General features: G+C 38.8%; 1 protein-coding gene and 1 pseudogene across 3 annotated transcripts in view; one reads left to right on the top strand and one right to left on the bottom strand.

Annotated features, from left to right (window-relative positions):
• LOC105818851 overlaps positions 1-27996 on the bottom strand; it is a 48070-nt gene that overhangs the window by 5181 nt on the left and 14893 nt on the right. For 2 of the 3 annotated variants that reach the window (XM_012654975.1, XM_012654984.1), the window contains exon 5: positions 2799-3561. In XM_012654975.1, the coding sequence (XP_012510429.1) occupies positions 3125-3561 (437 nt within the window). In that variant the 3' untranslated portion in view covers positions 2799-3124. Of the gene's footprint in view, positions 1-2798; positions 3562-27996 lie in introns of those variants that run through there. The other variant, XM_012654993.1, reaches the window with a different exon arrangement.
• LOC105818873 lies at positions 7959-9248 on the top strand (annotated as a pseudogene).

The following is a 27996-nucleotide window of genomic DNA, read 5'->3' as shown; positions in this document are numbered from 1 at the left end:
AGCAAGGCAGTGGAGCACGTACCCTGTCAGTGAGAGCCTCGTATTCCCACAGAGTAAACAGTAACATGAGAATATTTATACGAAACAAAACTGTGTATCAAGCCTGCTTTGGCTCAGCCAGAGGGAATGATAAATTCCTTGCAGATCTCTCATAGAGTGGTCCTTTGTTGACCACGGACGCCACTTCCAAGACAGTACAAACCAATTACAGAGCAAGGCTTTTCATTATGTCAAGGAATGAAAATATTACCCCCCATTTTGTTTTATTTCACAGTTATATTTTACTTACCCCACCCCCCCCTTATGTTTAAATAGTTTTAATTTATCGTGAGTCAAGCCCAAATTGAGGTTGGAAACAAATGACAACTCCCCACTGCGCCCCCACACACAAAACCTTATCACCCTCATAGCCCAGCTTGTTGCTTTCCTTATCCCTCTTTTAAGAAACTAAAAGTTGAAGTTTAAAGTTGGGTAGAATGAAAACACAAAAAAGACGATTAAAAAGTAAATTCTGTTTGTCCACATTGATTTTGGCCTGTTGACAACCAGCGTAAGTCATGGTCAATGTCAACTGGCAGGAGATGGAGGTTAAATGAGCTATGAAGCCACATTCCATACAATGTCCACTTTGTGGTAAGATTAAAAAAAAATACTGAACAAACATTTGCACAAACTGTGGGTCTGCTCCTAACAGGCCAATCTGAGAAAAGGTCAATATGAGTCAGGGTGTTTGTCAGATTTTTCTCAAAGCAATGGGATAACCGTTCTTAGTTATTATAGATCCACCCCGGCCACTTCTGCCACCTCATGCCTAGAAAGAGCTGATGGCAACACATCCATCTACCAGAAACCCTCAGCAGTTTACAGCTGGTTCTGATTTTCTAAAGAACCATGATGGAGCAAGGAAGAAGGGGAACAGAGAAAGACAATAGAAAGAAAAGCGGAATTAGAATATGAATGAGAGGTAATAAGTGTGATTGTGCTGGTTTTGAAAATTATTTATTTATAATAAAAATAGTAAATTATTGTTTTTAAATAGATAGCTGGATCAAAGGCTAAATTTAATCAACTCTATTTTAAACCACTAACTAAACCATATGTAGCACCAGAATCCATTATAATAGATTTAAAAAGGGTAAAACAGGTCTTATATATTTGTATACATTAATGGAGATTAGAAATTTGCCAACATTTTATTTAGAACATACAGACTTAGTAAAATTATCTCATTCAGATGTTTGTTTTTTACTTAACTTTTGTGGAACAAATATATACTTTTGTTCTTTTTTAATTGTGGTAAAATATACATAACATAAAAGTTACCATTTTAACCATTTTTAAGTGTATAATTCAGTGGCATTAAGTACATTCACCTTGTTGTGCAACCATCACCAGTATCATCTCCAGGACATTTTTCATTTTCCAAAACTGAAACACTGTACCCATTAAGTAGATGTTTGGATTTCAATCAGCCTTGCTCAAGGCCAGCAGTCTGGAATGCAGTGACAGGAACCTGGAGAAGCTGATTCAGGTAGCTGGCAAATGAATCAACCCCTCCCACAACCCAAAATGAATCAGTGGTATCATGCGCTTTTACCCACTCTCATCTGTTTAACACTGATGCCCACCACTGAAGTAAAGCTCTAGAATAGATCTGAAAAGACTATTAACATGTTTCATTTTTATATTACAGCTTACAGACATTTATTTTCCCCAAAATACAGCCCTCAGTCAAGGTAGGAATTATTTCCCCTATATTACAGATAATGGAACTACTGCTACATGAAAGGTAAAAGCAAGGACCAGAACCCAAGCTCTTCAGCCCATCATCCAGGGCTCTTTCCACCAGGCCACGTGGCCACTGCCAAAACAAGGGAAGAGCTGGGCACCACTGCTTCTCAGCTCTCAGAGGCTGAGAAACTGACTTCATTGGGTCTAACTGGACAGCGTTTTCTCTCTTCACCAGAGCAACTAAAATTCCTTAAGTCTGAAAAACATACCTAGTCCATCATTTTTGCCATCTTCATTGTAATTATATTGACAGAGAAAAGAAAACACCCACAGAATTGCAATTCTGGAACAAAACAAATGCAATCAGATTCAAGAGTCAAATATAAATAAAAAATATTAGAATAGATCACTGGATCCTGTAAAAAGATTGAATTCAACCTCTTTTATTTTTAATTCCTTAAAATAAATTCACATTATGTGCTCTTACTAGAGAAGATCATAATCTTTCTTGCTAAGCACAATTTGTGGAAAAATTCATTTCTCTGTGTTTTATGGCTAGAAAGCATCTTGTACTAAAGCAATATAAATACTAAGAATTTACATAAAATTGCCAGAATCAACAAATAGATTCTTTTAGTTCACAAAGAAGCTACACATTTTGATTTCTTTCAAATACAAGTTCTCTCACTGATACCTTTCTCTTTCCTCAAAAGCAATATATTTCCTAAACTTTTAGACCTTCCATTTAAATTCCAAAAAGAATAAACACTTCCTTGAAGTCATGCCCACCACAACCATGCACCTCCCTATATAAACATTAAAGAGTTAGAAAATCTGGCTTGTGGTGTTATCCCTTAATGAACAATAGGTCATCCTAAAAGTGGCAAGGAAAAAAAGAACAATCATGCTTCAAAAGAGATATTTTTATTTTATAATTTTCCCCACTTTTTAGTCACTTGGTACTTGATTTTTTTTAATGCGTACTTTTAAAAGAATGTTTACTCAAAAAATGAGAGTTGAATATGGAACTTAAGATTTCATTCAGGAAAACCAAATCAACTCCATTTTAGATGTTTTTTTTTTTTTTTCGCAATAATTTGGCCACCATAGCCATTTTACCCAGCTAATTCAGGAGAGCTTCTAAAGCTCACAAGTTACTAGCACCTGATATCAAGTAGGTTCTTTCAAAGTTTTAACGATGACTAGAAATACTATAGGGCGACTATGGATATCTATGAACGTTTGTTGTCGTTGCTAAACAAAAAATGCTTCCAATTTTCCAATACACAGCTACTACCAAGCTCTTTGTAGCTTCCCCATATCTTCACTGGCCAAAAGAAACTTGTAATGACTAATAATTTTCCATAAAATTTCAAGGAAGCCTTAGATTGGATCACATGAATACACCACCCCGAATCTTCCAGAATTCCCCAATATTTTCCTTTATAGCATATTCAGCACAGTCCTTGCACTCTTGGGGCGTAAATCCAACTAATGCTCCCCCTATGGTACCAATTCCCCGATCACCTGCTAACTTTTTAACTTGAGCTTCTATGTAATGAGGAGACACATAAGAAAAATGGTTGCCATGGACGCTGTAAGTCATATATTGAGAGTCTTGTGAGATTTCTGTAGCTTCTTGGTCTTCAAAACTCTCCACATTGCAAGCTATCTCAATTTTCCCTTCGTGGGGAAAAGCCATCGCTTGGACGCCCTTCAATCCATTTGCACTGGAGCCACGAATGACACTAGCGATCTCTCTTCCCGAAGACAGGTCTTGAGAATCTATGGTAACGTTGCAGTTCATCACGTATGGGCTAGCACCGACACCTAAATCATTAGAAGAGCATGTTAACCAAGCATAGAAAAAGCCTTATTTTGAAGATTCTATCTTTAGCCAATTTTAATCAGAGGAGTTTCCTTTACCTGGTTTTATCTTAAAATACTATAAATATTCCTCACTGTCAACTCCAGAATTTTCTAAAGGTCATTTTTTTTAAGTAATAGAGGTATTTGGGCTATAATCAGATAATTTTATCTACTCTAAAAGTATCTGAAGGATTTTTTTTTCCTAGAAGAGCTCAGAAGAGCCCAGACTTTCCAAAATACCAAGAGAGAAACGAAACAAGCACACTTGAGAAGAATTAAGTACCATCAGCAGCAATAAGCCTTGGATTTGCATTCATTTCTAAGGCCACCTCTACAAGGGTTGGAATTCAGTGCCAGGCCTAAGGGTCTTGGAGACAGAAGTAAATCACACCGCGACCCTTTCCCCCTCAAACAAATACCTGTCATTATTGAATTAAGTTAATATCAGATTAAAGTGAACCTCAAAACCAGTCTCGGAGCTCACTAAAAAGTAGCAAACAGCCTTAGAATTGGGAAGAGCAAAGGGACTCTCGTGTTTGATGATGATGTGAATTTGGCAGGATTTGGAACCAAACAAGACACGAGAGTTCCCTAAAGTGGACATACAAACCTCACGCCCTTCTTCTGTGCAACCTGTTGAAGGCACCTCTTTCTTCCATCCTCTGCTTCTCAAGAGACTGGGGCTGCCATCGCCATTCCAGAGCCCTGTTATTCTAGAGCTCAGGGGCAGATATCACGCTTTTTCCTGCCTCAGGGATGGTGCAGCTCGCGTTACATAAATAGCGCTGCTCTAATTATAGTTTACATTATAAGATGGACAACTTGGTTAAATTAGCATTGGTATAAAAAGCTTAGGCTTGCAATTTCCTCATTTTGGGGGAACCAGCCCTTTCTAAAAGCAAAGTTACTAGGGATAGATGGGCTAAAAGGCTGACCTCATCTTCAGCATATGATCATTCCTCAGCTACTATTTCAACATTATTTTACTGTCATTGCCTTTTCTTGCTACTTTCAAACTTATTGCTCATGATGTCAGTATCTATCAGCGATGTGCCTTTGGGTTCACTTTTCCCTGAACCATGGCGGTTTGGGGGCTTTGTTGCCTAGCCTGGCTACTCTCATACTAATAGACGTTTTACAGAAAATCAGCACACGTAAACCACATTTCATCTTTTCCCCACACATGTACATAATGAAATATTTCAACTCCCGAGGCTGGGCCTCTTCCTATTGGGAATTCTGCAGGAATGAATCAGATTACAGTATTTCCCCATAATGCTGATTTCATAAAAATTAAATTTCCTAACAGTCAATACATCTCTTTCTCATAATCTCATGCACCAATCACTTACTCTAAATATCTTTGAGAATTATATCAGTTTTAACATTTAACGGAGTACAGTTGGAATTATTTTTGTCAATACTCATGTTGCCATTCATTAACAGAGAACATCCAGACATAATTTCTCTCTCATCTACCCCTCCACAGGTAATGTTACAAACAGTCCCATTTCCTAAAATCTGATATACATACCCTACTCTGGCTCCAGATGAGGCAACATTGTTACCATCATTCCAACAAATAGTTGGATCACACTCAGGTTTTGCTGAAGAGCATATACACTATACTCTTCGCCGTCAGCACAACTATTCAAAATCCATAAGGGCCTATAGTGCTTCACTATTGTGCTTTGCTATTCCATACTTGATATGCCCAATCAACATTCAGATATTCACAGGTAATTTATCAGCCTGGGGGAGCAAGTCACTTTCAAAGAAGTCCCTTCATATGGACCCAGGGCTCTTCCTGCACACTACCATGGCAGCAGTCATTCACACGGGACTTTTCCTGAATCCCCTACCCAGAAAATTCCAAGGCATCTCTTAACCACCATGTAGCCAATAATGGTCCCCTTTTTAGAATTTCTAAAGTTGATCATTCTTGCTATAAATAAGCTCATTCCCCAAAACAAATTATTAAAGATAGAACAAGTTTAGATGTTAAGCTCTAAGCACAGAGTTCCATAAAGAATACAACATGTATACTGTACAGCATCCCAACACTGATTTACTCGATTAAAATGAAACTTTGTCTTTAAAAATTACTTAAAAAGCATACTTTAAAGTTATTTTTTCCTAGAGAAAATAAAGTTAAACATCAGAAGGAACTTTTATATGCTCTGTTAAATAAAATAAGAGGTGGCTGACCACAGTGGCTCACATTTGTAATCCCAGCACTTTGGGAGGACAAATCTCAGCGCTTTGGGAGGCCAAGGCAGGAGGATCATTTGAGCCCAGGAGTTCGAGACCAGCCTGAGCAACAGAGCAAGACCCCCATCTATACCAAAAAAAAAAGTAAGCTGGGCATTGTGGAATACACCTGTAGTCCCAGCTACTCAGGAGGCTGAGGCAGGAGGATCCCTTGAGCCCAGGAGTTTGAGCTTGCAGTGAGCTATGATGATGCCACTGCACTTTAGCCCTGGCAACAGATCAAGACTGTCTCAAAAAAGAACGGAAAGAAAAGAAAGAAGGGAAGAAGGAAGAAAGAAAGAAATGAAGGAAGGAAGGAAGAGAAGAATCACTTAACACAGAATAATTATTTTTAATATACGCCCTTGTTACGTATATTTTAAATTTTTCTATTAAACTTTAGTTACATAAATAATTTTATTTTGTTCTATTGCTACATCTTACTCAAGCAGTGATTAAATGGAGATGGTTAATGAATCTGAAAGGTTTCTGACCTAATCCGGGTAGCAGTTTCCTCTCTGAGTGGTTATGAGGCCATGACCCATTTCTCCATTGGGGGAAAAAAAAAGAAAGAAAGAAAAGAAAATTTCTCTTTCTGCCCAAATTTATGCTTTTCCAATTTCCTCCATTTAACCGTTCCAAGTCAAAGCCAATATGGTGATCCAATTATACTGAATCAAATTCTGTGTTTAAATCCAGCAGTCCCATTGACCTTATTTAAATGCTGAATTTAATTTTTTATGTTAATTTAAACTACTAAGAAGGTATTTTAAATGAGAGATAATTAATCCCAGCAAATCGTATTTCTAGTTAAATGTCATAAATTAAAGTAATTCCATTTTTTGCTCTAAAATTAGAAACCTGATGTGAAAGTTTGCTTCTCAGTTTGCGGTTTCGCTCCGCTCCTGCCTCCCGCAGACTGGCACTCGGCTGCTCTGGTGGCGGCACCGACCCCCTCACTGCAAGGCTGAAATTCCGATTTTATTCCAACACAACTGTCACAACGCCCTGAAGCAAGCTAAAAACAAGGAAAAAAATCTTTGGTATGATTTCACTTCCCATGTGTTCTTTAATGAAAAATTTATCATTCTAAATATTGGTGTTTACTCCTAGTTAAAGACTTTTTTTAATCAAAAAGAAAAAGAAACTGAGATTCAGTTGCTATTATTTCACAGGAAATATAACAGGCCTGATGTTTTCCTCACAATTCTGTTATTTTCTTGTGTGGAAACACTGTATTTATCATATACTGCACGGCTGGTGATTCAGATATTGTTGAGACCTTATGGTGAACCGATATAGATGTAAACTCTTTATGCCAGATTGTTTAAGCAGAAAAAAACCAAATGCACTTAATTAACATCTGATGTGTAGCTTTTGCAAACACAAATGCAATATTTGTGTTTGAGCACTGGCAGTAATGACTGTGAACTATGCTATTAATGTCTGGTTTAAAGATGCTTGTGGTAGGACCACGTCTGGAATAACACAAATAAAAAACTGCATTCAGACAAAACAATAGTGAAGAGCCCATTAGGAAAACGAAAAAGCAGAACTCAGAAGAAACACATGTATTCTTTCCCTTTAGATCAAAATTATTCTCAAAAATAGTTCCAGGAACCATCATATTCCATCAATCAAAGGTGAAAAAGTTCTATATATTTTACTTTCACTTTAGGAGATCAGAAGTTGCTTTGGGATGTCTTCAGAAATTCTATTTATTATATGAGGTCTGTCCGGAAAGTATCCAGCCATGCAACTGTTCTTGTTATAGTAATAATTTGGCAGGATACTTTCCGGACGGACCTGGTATTAAGCTCCTCTTTGGTGGCTAGTATCAAAACATGCATGAGGGGAGAGCCAAGGTGGTGTTTTTGGATATTTAGCATATTTATATCTAAAGAGAGAACTTCAAATTTGTGGACTGCATTACAGTTTGAATAAATAGATTCTCCACAACCAATTCAACTCCCTCTTTAAATAGTTTTTTACTGAAAACCTGAGTGCCAGGAACCATGCAGGTTGCTGGGTATAAAAACATGAAGAAGGTTAAAATAAGGTGAAACCCTGGTCTGCGGGCTGTCCTCTCGCCTTCCTCCTGGGACAGCATGAGCTTCGCCACTTGCTCCACCAACTAGCAGTCCCTGGGCTCCGTCCAGGCACCCAGTCAGCAGCACGTGGGCTGTGCAGGCACTGTGGGCTCGGGCTCCTGGATCTCCGTGTCCCACTCCACCAGCTCCCAGGGCGGCTGCGGGTCCAGGGGCCTGGCTTGGGGTTGGCCGGGGGTCTGGTGGGAATGGGGGGGCCATCCAGACCAAGAAGGAGACCATGCAAGACCTGAACGAGCACTTGGCCTCCTACCAGGACAGAGTAAGGAACCTGGAGACTGAGAGTTGGAGAATGGAGAGCAAAATCGAGGAACATCTATCTAGAGAAGTAACTCCAGGTCAAAGACCAGGGTGGCTGGGGAGATTACTTCAAGACCATCAAGGACCTAAGGGCTCAGATCTCTGCAAATTCTGTGGACAATGCCCGTATTGTTCTGCAGACTGACAATGCCCATCTTGCTGCTGATGACTTTAGAGTCAAATACGAGACAGAGCTGGCCCTACACCAGTCTGTGAAGAGCGACATCTATGGGCTCCACAAGGTTACTGATGATAACAATGCCACTCGGCTGCAGCTGGAGACAGAGATCAGCGCTCTCAAGAAGGAGCTGCTTTTCATGAAGAGGAACCACGAGGAGGAAGTAAAAGGCCCGCAGCTCAGATTGCCAGCTCTGGGTTGACTGTGGAGGTAGGCATCCCCAAATCTTAGGACCTTAGCAAGATCATGGTGACATACAGGCCCAGTATGATGAGCTGGCTCAGAAGAACTGAGAGGAGTGGACAAGACTGGTCACAGGGGAATGAGGAGAGACACAGCAGTCACCTCACAGTCCACTGAGATCGGAGCTGTGGAGATCACGCTCACAGAGCTGAGATGTACAGTCCAGTCCTTGGAGACCAGTCTGGACTCCATGAGAAATCTCAAGGCCAGCTTGGAGAACAGCTCGAGGGAGGTGCAGGCCTGCGAAGCCATGCAGATGGAGCAGCTCAATAGGGTCCTGCTGCACCTAGAGTTGGAGCTGGCACAGACTCGGGCAGAGGGGCAGCACCAGGCCCAGGAGTATGAGGCCCTGCTGAACATCAAGGTCAACTGGAGGCTGAGATCGCCACCTACCACCACCTGCTGGAAGACAGGGAGGACTTCAATCCTGGTGATGCCCCGGACAGCAGCAACTCCATGCAAACCATCCAAAAGACCACCACCCGCAGGGCAAAGTGGTGTCTGAGGCCAACAACACCAAAGTTATGAGGTGTCGAGGCCACAGCAGCAGGGTGCCCTTATACCAATAAAAAGTTCAGAGGTAATTGGACATCAAAGAATAAACTAAAATAAATAAAGTAAAAGTCTAGCCTAAATGTGGTATTTGCTTCAGAGTAACAAACAGAGCAAGGCACCAGACTCAGAACTTGGGTTCAAAAATATACACAGTTATTACACCAAAAGCAATTAGTTATCATTACATACTGGTACTTCATATTTTTTTAGAACACGCACTAAAGAGAAACCACAGCTCAAACAGGACATTTGATGACTAAAGCCATAAAACTTAAACATAATTGCTAAGTCCAATGCCCCTATGGCGGGAAGACTACAGGACTCTTACCCATGTGGCTGAATATACAGAAAAGAAAGTTGAGTGATGTTTTCCCGCTCTGCAAAGAATTGTGAACCTCATTCTATTGACTTTGAATCTTTCATAGTAATGATAATTCAGAAAAGGAAATGACAGACATAGGTACACATCAACCTCATGCAATGAAGCCAGCCCAGATGAGGGCGACCTCAGCTGACTTGCCTGCTCCCACGTTTTTCAATAGTACAACAGGGCCCGTCCTCATTTCAAGCAAAGTCTAAGTGCTTCGTGTTTCAATTATAGGTTACATACTTAGTTACACACAGAGACTTTCATTTTCCATCATCCCAACTAGACTTACTAGCATCAGAAAATAATGAAAATAGGCTCTTTAAAACAAGACTCATTCTAAAACTATAAAACTAAAAATTATTTTTCAAAGACCAGGCAAAATTTTGGGTGTGGAGTAAACTGGATTATTTAATGTCAAGAAAAGTACCTGATGATGACTTTCTTATTTATAAGAGAAAGAAGTAAGCAGGGCAGCTCTCAGTAACCCATTTAAATAACTAAACAGAAGCCCCTGATTCCAAGCTGTACCAATTACCTCCATCTATGATTCCTGAGGCATCATATGAAACTATAGTTCAAAGAATTTCCCTTGCATTTTCAAACAATGATGCATATATGCAGGCCATTCCTACAACCTATCAGACAGCAGTGTTTAAATTATCCCATAAATGTTTAGGGTTTTAAATATATATGCACCAAGTATTTATTTATAGATCTAAAAGTATCAGCTATTACCACTTTGCCCTTATTTATGTTCCCCATGAGCTGGCCAACTAGAAACTTTTAAAAGGAATTTGGCTTAAAAGATTTTGTGTGTTTGGCACTGACTATGGGTGTTAATCATTTCTGAGCTCACTTTTTTTTTTCTCTTCTGTTTATAATATTCTTCGGGAACTTCAAAACAGAAACCTGTTCCCTTACAGATTCTGCTTCCTCTCCGGTACTGTGTAAATTAATTTGTCACTGGAATGTCGACTATAGTGTTCAGTTGATAGCACCAATCATTTCTATTTAATTTTTGTAGGAAAAGAAATAAACGTAGCAACAAAGTATTGAGGCTTTTCTGTTTTGGTGGGAGAAATGGAAAAGTATATTGGGAAACACTGACACAACCAAAAAAAACATGTTAGGAAAATACATAAAGCCATTAAATTTAAAAATAAGGAAGAAATCGCTATTGTTGGGAACCAAATTCATTGGAAAATTAGATTAATAACATTTCTACCCCAATGAAAGAGGTGTTATAAATTAACTTCATAGAAGTTACTTCAAAAAATGAAAGCAATTTACTCCTTTCCACATGAAATTTTTAAGGAAGAATATGTGCAGTTAAGGTAACCTAAGATTTCACTGAAGAGCCTTAAACTCTACTATTTGGTTTGTGGAATATTAGAGATTAATTGTTTATCCACATCCCATATTCACTGCTCATCCTTGAACTATTTTATTTTTCTGCTATTAACACCTGCTTTGAGCCCACTGAATGCGGGATGAACAGACTGCCTCAACTCGGCAACTCGTGATTTTCATGTTTCTTCCACAAATGAAGGTTTTTACCTTTTGTCAGCAGACATTAGTGAAAAAAGACATATGGGGAAAAAACTGTGCTACTTTTCCTTCCTTATCATGCATTTTCCAGGAAATCTAATCCGAATGAATGTACTAAAATCTAGCATTTAAAATTTACCACTAATAAACCTTAATAATTACCCTTTGAGGAAGATGATGGAAATAATCACAACATCAGTTTAGAGATATTATGAACATAATTTGGGAGCTTTAAGAATTAAAATTTTTTCCAAATATATGATATAAATAAAATATATCCATATACATTTTACAATATTGAGATCATACCGTTTATACTACTTTGTGTCTTTTGGCCTTGACTCTGGCTGTTCCCTCTACCCAAAACTCTTGTCCCCATCTCCATGTGGCTCATGGCTCACTCCTCCAAGTCTATGGTCCAATACTTCCCTTATAATGGGGCCTAATTTGGATGATCCCATTTAAAATCACAGTGCAGCCCCATTCCAGAACTTGTAATGCCCTTGTCCTGTTCAATTTTTCTTTTGGCTGTAGCACTTACCATTTTCTAATGCACTACATACATTTATTAAGCTTGTTATTTGTTGTCTTGTCTCCTCACCTCTCCCACAATTACAATATAAATTCTTTGAAGCCATAGAAGTTCTATTTTGCCCACGGATGATACCGCCTGGCTGTTAAGTAGGTACTTAGTAAATACTTGTTGCATTCATTAACTAACTACAAACTCTCTCTACATTAGATTGTATTTTCCATGTCTCTAAAAATTCTTCTAAAACATCATGCTTGGGTATGCCATAGTTTATAGAATCATTCCCAATAGCAAACATTCCTGTTGTTTCCAGTATTTGCTGTTATAAATAATGCTTTGATAAAGATAATTGTACATAAGTACATTACCTTTTATTATTTCCTTAGGATTTATCACCAGAACTAGAATTCTTGAAAAACAGTTACATACATTTTTAGAGCCGTTGGTACGTATCACAAACTCACTTCTAAAAAGTCTACGCCAATTTACACTACCATTAGCAATATGAGTGTCTCTAATTACATCTTCGCCAGTATTAAATAATACCTTTAAAATACCATGTTTAAACATTTGTTGTGTCAATTTTGGCATCTTAAAGTTGAAACTTGGGATTTGCAGATTTTGATGAAATTCTCTATGATGAAATTACAGATATCTGTGTAGAATAAAAATAGAGAAAAATCAGAAATCCCAACAGGTTGTCCGTTTCAATCAAATGATATAAATAGGTGATGCTGGAGCAGAGGCACAGATTATCCCAACCACAGGCAACTGGCAGAGGAGACTGGGACACCAAGTTCACTGTGGCTTAAACAACCTCATATCAAGTTTGTTCTTAGGAGATGAAACATGATTAGTGATAATACTGGCATTTCGTCTTTAACTCAGAAATGCCTTTCATATCAGGTTAAAGTTCTTCCCAAATATCCACCCATTTATTCTGACAACACTGCAAAAACAAGAATTAGGTTATTCAAGTGTCTGCGTAAGCTAATGCTGAAACCAGTTCTGCTGTGCGCTAACACCTGTACCTGCTCCCCCTTCCGTCTGCCTGACCGTCCTGCCAGTCCACCTGGCACTGCGCTGACTGCACTCGCAACATAATCCCTTTAGTTAGAAAGGCTCAAATTAGAAACCAGGAAATAGATTTCTGAAAATTTAGTCATCAAACTTACACTTCTCCATTTGTGAGACAAATCATGGGAAAATATGTGAGGTTCAAATTGGCAGACAGCAATCAGTCTCTTCCTTTTTTCTATCACAAAATACTGAATGAAATACATTTATAGCAACATTTTTATAAATCTCCTCTTCATGGGGAATAAAAAAACAGCCCTTTAGTACTGTGTTGTGCCCCTTACAGACATTATTTCAACTTGACAATATTAACAGGCAGAAATTACTATGATGTGCATGTTACAGGCATGGGAATTGAGGCCTAACGAGACTAAGCAACTCCCCGAGGTCACACAGCCAGTGAACAGCAAGGCCCGGATTTGAGCACAGCTTCAAAACCTGTGTCTTTTTTTTTTTTTTTTCATACTATTCTACTTGATTATAGATACTCTTACCTTAAGATCAAAATTCTGTACCAGGGCTTAGCAACCAAAGGCCTGTGTGTAAAAGATCCTGAAGGGCTTTGGCATAGCTGTACCATGTTTCTTATGCCCGCCCCTTGCCTATCTAGTATTTTAGTAACTGCTAAGGTATTCACTGACCACCAAAATGTGATCTAACGTGGTTTAATTTGTGACCCCTACAGAAGATATTTGGGAAAGAAGAATGACACTAGGATGGTGGAGTGCAGGTGACGGGGGTGGGGTTCTGTCTTGTGCTAAGTAATCCCTAAGGGGTGGGGTGGGCGTGAGGGCTGGAGTGGCAGAAAGAGGCAAACGTTGGTGAGACCCAGGGGAAGGAAGAATTTCACTCCCTGGTGTTTGTTCTCTCTGTTCTACAAGCTTATTGTCTGGAAAAGCTTCTCTGCAGGGTAAGAAAAACTGATTTCCAGCTATAAGCACCAACTTGGCTACCCTTGACATTCAAGAACTGAAATTCATTCCTACCAGCTAGAGGTAACCTCTTCCTAAGTGCCCCCACCCCAAGTGTCTCCATCACGCCCCAGGATGCAACGCCACCCCTGGCACAGATGTGGCCCCGGGTTCCTGTCCCAGGGCAGGAGCTGCATGCACTCTCATCACCAGTGGTCGCGCTGCAGGGTTCGTTACATATCTTGAAAATCATTCTTGGGGGCCCTCATCAAATATCTGACAGAAGTTTCTAGGCTTATGGGTTAGCCTGGGGAAGACTAAGAGCCTACAGGAAACCATCACCTGATTCAGGAAGAAGCCAGTACTGTAACTCTCCCTGCATTATGAGGGTGTGACTCCGTAAAGGGGACCTCAGCATTCTGTCAAGTTAAAACAATGAAACAGAGCAGGGCAAAGACCATACTCAGAACCTGTCAAACCACATCTTCGGGCAGGGGCAGCTCCCAGGTCAGGCTCGAGAGCACTGAAATCCCTCCTTGTGAACCAGCCCAGCTGCTTCCTTCTCTGGACGAGACTGCGCTTCTCAGGCAGGTCGGCTTCACCGAAGAGAAACACGCTGCAGCCGGGAACGTGCAGGATCAGGCTCTCAGCAAGGCCTACGGCAGTGGGACATTTTGACAAAATTAAATCAAAATCGGACCCAATAGAATAAAACAAAATGTATCATTTTTTATTGTGGTAAAATATACCTAACACAAAATTTATCATTTTAACAGCCCAGTGACATTAAGTTGCACATTGTTGTTGGACCATCACCACTACAGCACATAATGTATATAAATCTTAAAAATCAAAGTTTGATCACAACTAAGTTTCCATTGAAGTTTAGTCTCATAATAAAAGTTTGCCTTTGTACAAAGAGGCTTGAATTTCTAACCTATTACAAATCTAATTTCACAAAGAAAATTTATCACTAAGATTAGTAGTAACATTGGTGCCTTTAGTTTTTGAACAATTTTAAATCAGCCCCAACTTATATATATTGTTAGGAGATATAAAAAGTTAAGAACGCAAAGGCCAGTAACTGCCTTGTCTAACATGGTAACCCCTAGCTACATGTGCTACTAAAATTTAACTGATTAAAATTAAGTTTTAAAAAATTAAGTTTTTCAGTTGCACTAGCCACACTTGAAGTGCTCCATAACCACACGTGAATAATGGTTTGCATATTGGACAGCACAGAAAAAGGACATTCCCATCATCACAGAAAGTCCTACTGGATAGCTCTGGGCCAGGTGTGGTGTAAGGAAGCCTAATATTTACACACAATCGGAGGCTACTCTCAACGACAGAACATTTTTTCATTCTCCTCTGCCATTTTCTGTATCTGGATTCCCTGGACCTGACTTTATCTTCCAAAGCAAAATGTAGAATTGTTTTCCTGTTTTTTTCGAGATTACTGTGTCACAGGACCTCTGCCTGTAGCTATGGCATCTTTTCAAGGGGCTAATGATAGTTCCCTTGTAAGCAAGGACGGATAGCATACATTTTTCTGTCTGATATACAAAATGTAGGTGCTTAGGGAATTTCAGCACTGGCCTGGGATGGCGGGACTGTGGGCCTCGTGCACTTGGAGGTACAACACGGAACATCAGGGCTGAGATGGGGCCGCTGGCCACAGTAAGCACAGGAGACCTCCCCAGCTGCCATTCAGTGTTTGTTATTGGTCTGTTTCTAATGCAGGCTGCCATGTTAATGTACGAAGCGAAATATGGAAGACACCAAAAACAGATTTTGTGCTGCTCGGGCATAAAAAGTCTTGGGAAAACTTCTTTCTCAGAGTCAGGGAGGGACTCCAGCATTGGAAGCCCATGATGTTGTAGACACCATGAAGCCAAGAAAATCTCCTAAGTGATTTCTGCTTTATTATCACTACTTTAACATATAGGCATACCTTAGAGATACTGCAGATTTGGTTCCAGACCACAGCAAGAAAGCAAATATTGCAATAAAGCAAGTCACAAATTTTTTGGTTTCTCAGTACATATAAAAGTTTACACTACTGTAGTCTACTAATTGTGCAATGTCTAAACAATGTACATACCTAAATAAAAAATTCTTTATTGCTAAAAAATGCTAATGCTCATCTGAGCCTTTAGTGAGTCATCGTCTTTTTGCCTGTGGAGGGTTTTGACTCGATGCTGATGACTGCTGACTGATCAGGGTGCGGTTCCTGAAGGTTAGGGGTGGCTGTGGCAGTTTCTTAAAATAAGACAACAACGAAGCTTGCCTCATCGATTGACTCTTCCTTTCACAAAAGATTTCTCTCGAGAATGTGATGCTGTTTGATAGCATTTTACTCACAGTAGAACTACTTTCAAAAGTGGAGTCGATCCTCTCGAAGCCTGCCACTGCTTTATCAACCCAGTTTATGTAATATTCTAAATCCCTTGTTGTCATTTCAACAATGCTCACAGCATCTTCACCAGGAGTAGATTCCATCTCAAGAAACCACTTTCTTCATTTCATCTATAAGAAGCAACTCCTCATCTGTTCAGGTTTTATCACGAAATCGCAGCAATTTAATCACATCTTCAGGCTCCACTTCTAATTCTAGTTCTCTTGCTATTCCCAGTACATCTGCAGTTGCTTCCTCCATGAAAGTGATGACCCCCTCAAAGCCATCCATGGGGGTTGGAATCAACTTCTTCCAAATTCCTGTTAATGGCATCTAGAATGGTGAATTCATTCCAAACGGTTTTCGATTTACTTTTTCCTGATCCATCAGAGGAATCACTATCTATGGCAGCTATAGGCTCACAACATGTATTTCTTAAATAATAAGACTTGAAAGTCAAAATTGCTCCTTGATTTATGGGCTGCAGAACAGATGAATATTATTCTCCTTGTATATCTCCATCAGAGCTCTTGGGTAACCAAGGTTATTATCAAAGAGCAGTAATATTTTGAAAGGAATCTTTTTTTTTTTTGAGCAGTAGGTCTAACAATGGGCTTAAAATATTCAATAAATGGCCAGGTATGGTGGCTTATAACTGTAATTCCAGCACTTTGGGAAGCTAAGGTGGGAGGGTTGCTTGAGGCCAGGAGATTGAGACCAGCCTGGGCAACATAGTGAGACCTCATCTCTATGAAGAATTTTTTTTTAATTAGCTGGGCATGGTGGCACGCACCTGTAATCCTAGCTACTCGGGAGGCTGAGGCAGGGGAGGATAACTTGAACCCAGAAGTTCAAGGGTAAAATGAGTTATGGTGGCACCACTGTGCTCCAGCCTGGGCAACAAAGCAAGACTCTGTTTCAAAAATTAAAAAAAAATTAGTAAATCATTTTGTAAACAGATATGCGTCATTCAATCTTTGTTGTTCTGTTTCTACACAGACAAAGTAGATTTAGTATAGTTCCTAAGGGCTCTAGGATTTTCAGAACAATAAATGAGCACTGGCTTCAAGTCAAAGTCATCAGCTACGTTAGCCTCTAAGAAGAGAGTCAGTCTGTCCTTTGAAGCTTTGAAGCCAGGTATTGACTTCTCTTTAGCTACGAAAGTCCTCGATGCCATCTTCTTCCGATACAAGCCTGGTTCATCTACATCAAAAATCTGTTTTTAGTGCAGCCACCTTCATCAATTTTCTTATAATTACATGATCTTCTACATAACTTGCTGCAGCTTCTACATCAGCACTTGCTGCTTCACCTTACACTTTCATGGTATGGAAACAGCTTTTTTCCTTAAACCTCATGAACCAACCTCTGCTAGCTTCAAACTTTTCTTCTGAAGTTTCCTCACCTCTCTCAGCTTTCGCCTTGCTCCAGATTAGGCTTTGGCTTAAGGGACTGTTGTGGCTGGTTTGATTTTCTATCCAGACCACTCAAACTTTCTCCATGTCAGCAATAAGGCCATTTCACTTTCTTATCATTCATGTGTTCACTAGAGTAGCACTTTGAATTTCCTTCAAGAACTTTTCCTTTGCATTCACAACTTGGCTAACTGGCGCAAGAGGCCTGCCCCAGCTTTCAACATGCCTTCCTTGCTAAACTTAATCATTTCTAGCTTTTTATTTAAAGTGAGAGACGTGCGACTCCTCCTTTCACTTGAACACTTAAAGGCTACTGTAGGGTTATTAATTGGCCTAATTTCAATATTGTTGTGTGTCAGGGACTAGGAAGACCCAAGGAGAGGGAGAGACAGGGTAACAGCTGGTCAGTGGAGCAATCAGAAAACAGGCATTTATCAATTAAGTTTGCCATCTTCTATGGGTGCAGTTTGTGGTACCCTAAAACAATTAGAATGGTAATATCAAAGATCACTGATCACAGGTCACCATAACAGATATAATAACAATCAATCTGAAATATCACAAGAATTACCAAAACGTGACAGAGACGCAAAGTGAGCACCTATTGCTGGAAAAAATGTAGTTTACAGACTTGCTCAATACAGGAGTGCCACAAACCTTCAATTTGTAAAAAATGTAATATCTGCAAAGTACAACAAAGCAGAGTGCAATAAAATGGGGTATGCCAGCAGTAAAGGGCCATAGCTCCAGGCGGTGGTTGAGGCCAGGTGCCTGGGACATAGTCAATTGAAGTTTGGGAATTGCAAAGTAATGTTTAGACAGTTAGCTAAATTGTCCCCCCAAATCTAAAATGGTAGTGGGGGGAGGCAAGAGAAACAGGAGAACTGTTAGGAAAGATAAGATCTGAACCTCTGAACATCTGACAACTCTCCAGACGGTTCTGTTCACGTGTATCTGCTCCAAGCATAATTTGGAGTGACTCACACTTTGGCTGCTGCAGTAGCCTAAAGCACAAACTGTGATCCTAAAAACCTCTCCTACTAAGTACTGTGACATGTTTTCTGGTCCTGTCCAGCTCTTTGCCTATCCAAACCAACATCTCCCTTTGGAGTTACAGTTCCAGGGTATGGCTTAAGTTTATACAGCCAGAATGCCTGCAAAGGAGGGTTCTTGGAGCTTAGTTCCCAAAGCGAAAAATAATGGGAGATATTTGTAGTAGCAACCCCCAGCTGTCTGCAACTGGGGCTTCGAGGGCAGGGGTGCATTTTGGTCTCATGGAAATATACACTTTTGAGGCCAGAAGATACAGAATTGAATACCATTCCTGCTCCTTACCAGCTATTTGGGATCTTGAACAATTTACTTGACATCTCTGAGTTTCAACTTCTCTATCTGTAAAATGGGGGTGGGGGAGAAGGTTCCTCTATAAAGCACCAACTCCTTGTCTAGAAATCTGTGAATTCAAAAGAAATTTTTTTTTAAAAAAAAAAGCATTTATCCTCCCTTTCCTGTATAAAAAGTATTCAGGGTAGTCAGATAGCCCAAGCTGATGAGAGAAAGAAGGTTTTCAACAGAAAAAAAATTCAACTAATAAATGTGGGAGTGATGATAGAATCAGAAAATCACCATTGTGCAACCCCTAAAAATATAATTGTTTTAGGCAAAAACTATCAATGAATGAAACCCTCATGAAAAGTCAATTAGGAACTTTACAATGGCAGACAAAGGCAACTCATGTTTGTATCACCAGAAGTGAGATACCCAGACGTCACAGCCTCCTGATGTGATGCAGTATGGGACACACAGCCTACCTTTGAAGAATTCTTGCCAAAAAAATTGAACTTCAAACCAATGAAGCCTCTAGAGCTAACTCAGAGTTTGCAGGAAATGTGAAGGACAAAGACAAATAAAATAACACCATGAGGAAGCAAACAGATTCAGAATATAGAAATTCTATTCTACAACAAGTAAATGATAGGAAAAATGTGGGGACAGGAGGACTGGTTTACATCAAAAGAGACTTAGAGACACAACAACCAATGTGATGTGTGAACCAGTTAGATCTAGATTCAAACAAGAAAGATGTTTGCACAGATTACACACTGGGTGTTAGATGGTGTCAAGGAATTATCATTTTGTTGGGTATGATAATGGTATTGTGGTTATGTAAGAAAATAGCCATATTGCTTAGAAATACATATGAATTATGTAGGGATGAAATAACATGATCTTTGAAATTTGCTTTAAAATTATTTAGTAAAACCAAAGGAAAGAACAGGGAGATGAAAGGAGAGAAAAATAACAGAAATTAATAAAAAAAAGAAAAGAAAAAAAAGAAATTACCCCATAGAATAGATAGAGAGATTAGATAAACTAAGAAAAGAGTCTAGCCAATGCCTGGTATATAGTAGTTACTCAGTAAATACTACCTTCTTTTACCTTTTGCCAGCATATACCATTGATGTGAATCAGAATTCTGAAAATTCTGAATACCTTTCTGGACTGGCATGTTTCTACTTACTAGAAATCACCCCATATTTTAACAATACTTCTCTTCCATTATCTCTTCTACATAAATTCATGGTGGAATAAGTCAATTTGATTTTTGTTCTCTAATGAGGCAAGAAAATGAAATATTACATTATTCTCATTACAATGAATAGATAACTGAGGCCAAAAATGAGATTTAGTGATAAAGACAGTACAATATACTATTTGTACTCAAGGAAATAACATTTGTGTTTTTAATGATTGCAACCTGAGGGCCTATGGCAGGTAGGTATCTGAGAGATACCCATGCCAGTTGGTCTTACATCTGAACCACCTGTTCAGAAAGAGTATTATGCCATCATGCAGTTTTGAAACAGGCCAAACAAAACTTTTGCAGCTTCCTTAATCACTCTTTACTAAAAGACCCATTTTTTTTTTTTCTTCCATTTTGAGTTTCTCCCACCACCATTATTAGTGGTTTGGATGTTTCCATTTTCTCTAGTCATATTCTGAAAGGGCTGATTGAATGGCAATACCTTTTTAAAAAAACATATTTTTATCCTTCATGTTTAGCTAACATTATTTACTAGAAAAATACTTTTAGCCATTTCTATACATGTATATTCAGCATTTTCTTTTCAGTCTCAACTTTACAGATGTCTATGAGTTTGGTTATATTCCTCTTTGCAAGGGAGAATCAATGCAATGAGGCATTTCTCAGTGCAAAGAGAACTTTAAGCTTCATATTCTTAACACAAATGTCTTTTCTAAGTCTGTAACAGACATAACTGTGGCTGAAATGTACTATTTTACTGAGAATATACAATTATAAAAGTAGTACATGAAGACAGTGCTTAAGAATCTGCTTAATTAAATGTATCTGCCTGCTTTATACTAACACACACTTCATGTCTACGGTGGTATTTAACATCATCCTTTTCCCTTCTGCTTTAGTTTCTTTCAGGAGCAATTTAGGACTACTGTTATAAATGGAGTTGAAACTGAACTGTTAAACAGAATTGCATTTCGGCAGCTCAAGGAACATAACTCATTAGTTTTATTACATGTTTGATACCAGCCAAAATGCACAACTTAGAAAAAAGACCTTAAGTCTGTCATTCCCTTTCCTCTGGGAATAAATTCTCTTTCCAGTGACCCACTGCATGAATATGTGGTTTGTTATTATTCTTCTTACACCTGTAGTCTTATGATACTTATGAAATGTTTTCATAAGCACATACCAATCAAAAAGAGTATTTTCCAACCCCTATCACCTGATACTCAAAGCAAGAAGAAGTGAAAAAGTACAAAATCTAAAAATTAAACTGGGTGCTAGACTTAAAATCTTACAGGCATCCTCTAGTTTTAGTATAGCTCTCTTAATATAGCCAAGTTTTTTGTTTAGTTGATTTTGTAACTTATGTATTTTTTAATGAGAAGGGGGAAAAAAATTCTCCACCAGAAGCCATAAAAATCCCAGATGATAAAACAGATAGCCCTAAAAGTTTTTGCCCAAACTCATACACATAAACTCAAACTGGATGATTAATCTCACTACAGTACATTTTAAAAGAGTGGCATTGGAAATACAGTATAGCAGTGTGATGCTGCGCTGCCTCTAATTAAGTGCAGACTAGGAAAAATTATTCTCAGTTTAGTCTATGAGAGGGGGGTGGTAGAAATTTCTCTTTTTGCAATTCAAAATTATTTTAAAGATAGAACATTTCTTTTCCAATGTCTTCATTAAACAGAGCTGTTCAGAATTGTCTCCCAACCATCCCCAAAGAGTACAAAGCTAACCAGTATTCGCCCCATATGCTCGGCTTTGAAGTGTGAAGCTGTGACCATCCCTCTAGACTCTTACACCACCATCAAAGCCGTCTCATTATGCCCAGTGCTGAGTTAAAGCGCGGGGCCGTAACCGCTCCAACACAAACACTGCATTAACAAAGCAACCGCAATATTCCTCCCCCACATGGCTAGAACGTGAAGAAATTTTTACCATATGTACACAGGCACGAGATACAAAAATTTATTGTGCTAGAACATCATTGAGAAGTACATTAAACATGCTGACTAGAACTGGATGTTATTCTAAGGGACTGGAAAAAATAAAATGCAGCTGATCTTTATGATGAAAGAACAGAAACATTAGGCTGAAAATAAGATCAAGTGCAATTCCTAAATCGCATTTTAACTGACATGTTCTGTTGCCTGTTCTTTCTTGAGGTAGCAGAAACAATTTAAGGTGGGGGGGCAACAAAACTCTACTGTACATCACTGGATGCTACTGTTTACTCTGTAATGTTTCACTTTAGGCCAAATAAGCTTACAAATAATGATATGCTGATAACAACATCTATGATTTGAAATGAACAGGCCTTGCTAAGAAAAAATAATTTCACTTGCATCTCTGAGTTGTCAATTTATTATTGGCACGGCAGTAAAAAATAAAATGCAAAGAAAAAAACTTGTTATCTATTATGGAAATGAGGTCAGGATAAGCACTTGATTGATTTTCATGTAAAATCAATCTGCAAAAAAACATTTTTAAGTGTTTGAACCTAAAAATTCCATTCCTTTATATTCGCTCTAGAAAAAAGCCTTGCATTTGTGCATAAGAGAGACTATTCATGAGTGTTCATCCTTACATGATTTGCAGTAGGAAAAATAGGAAACAATCTAAATGCCCACAAACAGGGGAATAGATAATATGTGATATATTCATACTATGATGAATAAATGAAAAGAATGAACTAGAACAGGGGTGGGGAACCTTTGCATGTTGGAAGGCCGCATTAATTTAGCTGTTATCAAATAAGGGCACATTTAAGAAACTTCAATTAGATATACTTAAAAATGTACATTATTTTGTAAAAATCTAACTACTATGTACTTAATAATTTCAAGAAATGAAAACTGTTTGTTAACTTTAACTAAATTTTGAATGATTTTGTTGTGTCCGTTTTTTGTTGGAAAGCATTTGAGTATTTGGTTGCAGCATGGAGGTCTGCAGTTTCAGTTGATCCTCTAGATGGGTATCAGTCATTTGTGACTTTAAGGGCATCTTGATTTGGGTTAGGTAGGAGAATGTAGATTTGCAGCAGTAAGTGGTTGAAAAGCAAGAAAGCATTCTTCAGGCATGTTGCTGAAGGCATGGGTATTCTACTGCATTTTTCTATATTTCAATTAAATCTTAGCATCAAACAATGACTTTAAAATGTTATCTACTGAGAGCTCCATCAATTCTATCTGTAGTTCTTTAGGTGCCTTGGTGATATCAACTAGGTGAGGCTGAAATGCCAATTTGAGTGTGATGTCATGATTCTCAATGTCAGTGAACCTTTCATTGTATTCTCCAACTAATAGGTCTATAACAGCTGCATATTCCTCAAATGAGTCACATGTATCATCCTGCTCATCAGTGACCTTTGCTAACTGGGGAAAATGCTCATCCAAAATTTCCTTTTGAAGAAGTGTTTTTAAGAGAGATAGCTTATTTTGAAATGCTTGGATTTTTTTGCCACGTATCATACATAGACTTAGTTTTACCTTGCAAAGAAATAAGTCACTTTTATCTGACATATCACACAGAAATGCTGCATTCCTATAGAAATATTCTTTCAATAATTCACCTTGCTGGTTCTGTTTTTCATAAAATTTAACTATCTGTTCTCGCAGAGATAAAATTTTGGCTAACCCCTGTCCTTGCAATAGCCAATGCACTTTAGAATGATACAGCAAATCCACACTGAATACCAGCAAATCCACACTGAATATCTCATCCTTCAACTTTAGCATGTTACGAAACTGATCGGGCCATGTTGCATTTGCATGAATATAGTTAACAATACTTACGATTTGTTGTAAAATGTCACTTAAAATAGTAGCTTTAGCACAGAGATTTTGCTGATGCAAGATACAATGAAAAGAAATGAGAGCATCTGGGTCTGTTAATACTTTTATCTGTGCAATAAACTCTTCATGTTTTCCTGTCATGAAAGGTGCACCATGTGTACATACACTCACTTAATTTACCAAATTCAGTCCAACATTTATCTTGAAAGTTGTTGAAAATATCTATTCCCCTTGCTCTGTCCACAAGAGTGCCCAAAGCGAGTAACTCTTCATAGCAAAGAAAATCTTCTGTTAGGACCCGAATGAAGTATAAAACCTGTGCAGAGTCAGTAATATCACTTGATTTCATCAAAAGCAATTGAATAATTATATATTTTCCTTTTGAAGTATTGCATGAAGTTGCTCTGTTAAGCTGAAAGCCAAATCATGCTGCCCATCCATTATGGTTCTCCTTGAAAGAGGTAGTTGTTTGTATTAATACTTTGAGGCATTATCAGGGTCCAAACATCCTACAACTTTGACAATGCATTCTTTCACAATTTCTACATCACTGAATGGCTTTTTTTTCCCAGCAATATAAGCTACTTTATAAGTTGCTTCAGTGGCATTATTTCCAGGTCTTATTGCTGCTTGAAAGAATTGTCTTTGCTGGCTGGGCGCGGTGGCTCATGCCTATAATCCTAGCACTCTGGGAGGCCGAGGCGGGCGGATTGTTTGAGCTCAGGAGTTCGAAACCAGCCTGAGCAAGAGCGAGACCCCGTCTCTACTAAAAATAGAAAATAATTGGCCAACTAAAAATATATAGAAAAAATTAGCCGGGCATGGTGGCGCATGCCTGTAGTCCCAGCTACTCGGGAGGCTGAGGCAGAAGGATTGCTTGAGCCCAGGAGTGTGAGGTTGCTGTGAGCTAGGCTGACGCCATGGCACTCACTCTAGCCCAGGCAAAAGAGTGAGACACTGTCTCAAAAAAAAAAAAAAAAAAGAATTGTCTTTGCTTTTTCTTTTCATCTTTTAATTTCTGCAATACAACCTTTCATGCCTCTCCCTCTATTTGTGGTCCTTATGAGTGTTATAATGCCGATGAGCATTTAATTTCTTTAATGTTGATGTTGCAGCATCACCAAGCAAGCAAATCATCTTATCTTTAGCAGAAACAAGATACTATTGCAATTCCCAATCCTCATTAAAAAATCTGTTTTCTTCCTTCAGTGTTCTGTTGGTCTTCTTTGACATCATGGCTGTTAAGCAGACAGAATTAAAAAATACTGTCAAGCTACGCAACTATTCACAAATTCCACTTCAAGCAGAAACACAGTACACTGTTGTCAAAAGCTGATAACAGACTGGCATACTCAGCCCTCATAAACTCTCGACAACCAGCCTCATTCCGTAGTGGCGCCAGTCAGGCGGGGAAGTAAGAACTAAATCATGAGTGTAGCAGTCATCGATTTAGCCCTTATGGCTTACTAATGTGCTAATTGTGCCAGTCAATCTGGGAGGATTATTTTGTTGAAACTTATTTTATTCTTTGGCATTTTAAATACATTCATTTTAAAAATAAAATAAAAATATAAAAGACAAACAAAACTGTATTCATAAAAATAAAAGGATTTGTCCTGTAAAATTTGGATTCAATCAAAAAGCTGCACTTAAGGACGCAGAAGGCCACAGGTTCCGCACCCCCGAACTAGAACTATTTGTAATAAGATGGATATATTTCTAAGACATCTTCCTGATTAAAAAAGTTATAGTATGATAGCATTTGTAATACAAATACATACAAGCAATACTATATTGGATTTATGGGTATACATAGTGGTGCTATCATAGACATATCGGTTTTCATCCACAGTTCCTATGGAGTTTCATAACTCCCATAGTCCTTGCTATAATGTTGGGGTGCTTCAGGCCTCAGGAGACAGAATCTCTTTCTGACCTTCTCCTGTCCTCCTTTCACTGCTGAAGGCAGGGCTCTAATCTGATTGTGGGTTGAAAGACTCTCATTCCAGAGAGGGTCTTGCTCCATATCCTGGAGGAAGGAATGCTACACAAAGAGGCCAGGAAGAATCTGAACAGACAGGCCTTGCTGGGTTTAGAACATGTGCTTTTGGTCCAGTCACATTTCTATACAGTTGGCAATCATGCCTATGTAATGAAGCCTCCTTAAAAATCCAAGCAGATGGGTTTGGAGAGCTTCCAGATGGCTGAATACAAGGAGGTTCCTGGAGGGTGGCACCCCAGGGAGGGCATGGATGTCCTGAAACCCTCCCCTAAAAGCTTGCCCTACATATCTCTTCATCTGTATCCTTTGTAATATTCATTACAATAAATCAGCAAATGTGTTTCCCTGAGTTCTGTGAGCTGCCCCAGCAATTACTCGAACCTAAAGAGGGAGGGGGTCATGGGAACCCAAGTCGAACCTTGTCGATCAGTCAGAAGCTCTGGAGGCCAGGACTTGAGACCGGTATCTGGGGTGGGAGTGTCTTGGGCACTGAGCCCCTGTGGGATGTGATACTCTCTCCAGGTTGAGAGTATCAGAATTGAATTAGAGGACACCCAGCTGGTGTCTGCTGCTTGGTGCGTGGGGAAAAAACCCACATTTGGTCACAGAAGTCCTCTTCTGTGTTGACTGCTGTGGAGTTTAGAGGAAAGCATAGTCTGAGAAGTGTTTTCCCAAAGCATATCGACATGTAAGTAAAAGCATGTAGAAAATTCTGGATTGGAGCATATTATACTCAACCATAACTTGGCAAGGGGAGATTCAGGGAACCAGGAATGTGAGTGGGGATGAGAACTGAATTTTAACCTTATCTGTAGTGCTTAAAATTTTGAAAAAGAGAATTAATTTTAAAAAGTTTCAGGCAAGGACTAATATAATAAATAAATGGTTGTGAGGACCCTTTATTCTGCTGCTGTCTTTATGGAAAACTAAGAGAGAGTTTTTTAATGTGTCTAGGTTTGTTTTTCAGCTATAGAATGAAAACATTGGACCTATCCTCTATCCTTATTATAAACAGAAGAATGATGTGCCCCCAAACATTTAATATTTCATATGCTTTCATGGAGATGTAGGTATTCATGAAAGTATATGGTACATTAGGAGTTTGGCGGATATTTTACATACATATTTTATATCCAGTAATCCAAGAAAGTTGTTGTTTCCTTGTATATAACATATTCTTTCATGGAGATATATATACAAGAAGCTTGTTATTTCTTTGCAGGGCATATGCTGATATATTTACCACTTTGTGCAGGCGTAATATCATTCCTTAAAGAACTATACTTTCTAACATATTTAACTTATATTGTATTCAGTAACTTACTTTATTCGGTCCTATGATGCTCTCTAATTGTTTCATGTACAGATTTCATGACCCCAGCTTTGTTGGGAGAAGATACTCTATTATACTTCTCTGATGGTCACAACAGCATTTACTGCAGGAAACGGAAACATAACAGGCACTCCAGTACTGTTTGGATGTTCCCAAATACCTCTCCATTTATCTTCATAATATTTCTCTGAAATAGGTACTGAATATCATTTTGTAAATGAAGAACTGATAGAGAAGGTGTTTGCTATAGAACTTAGAATTTTAGAGCTGAAAACACTTTAGACAGCTCCTGCTCAAGTGGTTTCCTAACATCTTGTCATGTACTCCCTTTTCTCCAAAAGCACTGTATTTGGAATCTTGGTACATAAAACAGAGAAGAGGAATCCATTCTCTTTATGGTGGAAGCAAATAGGCTGGGCTCCAAAAGCTCAGCACCCTGCTCGGCAAGACCATAGAGAATCACCAAAAACGACAGCTAGCAGGAGGCAGAGTACCAGGGGCTTTACACACAGGCATTGTTTCTCATAACCATCCCGACAGGATGATATTATTCTTCCATTTTATAGACACAAAAACCAAAAAGATTGAAAAAGAGACTAAAAATTTTTTTCTAAAGTCAGTTGCTAAACAAGTAGGAGATCTGGGATTTGAACTCAGGTTGTTCAGCTCCCAAATTCTTACTTTGCCCACTTACGGTGGGCAAAATAGGCAGAAACTCATGGGCAAATACATGTACAAGCAATGAGTGGGTGGGAGTGGTGTTGGGCCTTTCGCTTCCGTCTACTGCTTGCCCTTGTTAAGGACTGCTCTCTCTCTCCTACAGGAGGG

The sequence above is a fragment of the Propithecus coquereli genome, unplaced genomic scaffold (genome assembly GCF_000956105.1).
Source record: "Propithecus coquereli isolate 6110/MARCELLA unplaced genomic scaffold, Pcoq_1.0 Scaffold113, whole genome shotgun sequence".
NCBI classification, from domain to species: Eukaryota; Metazoa; Chordata; class Mammalia; order Primates; family Indriidae; genus Propithecus; species Propithecus coquereli.
The sequence above is the reverse complement of the archived record's forward strand: the minus strand, read 5'-3'. Positions and strand labels throughout refer to the sequence as shown.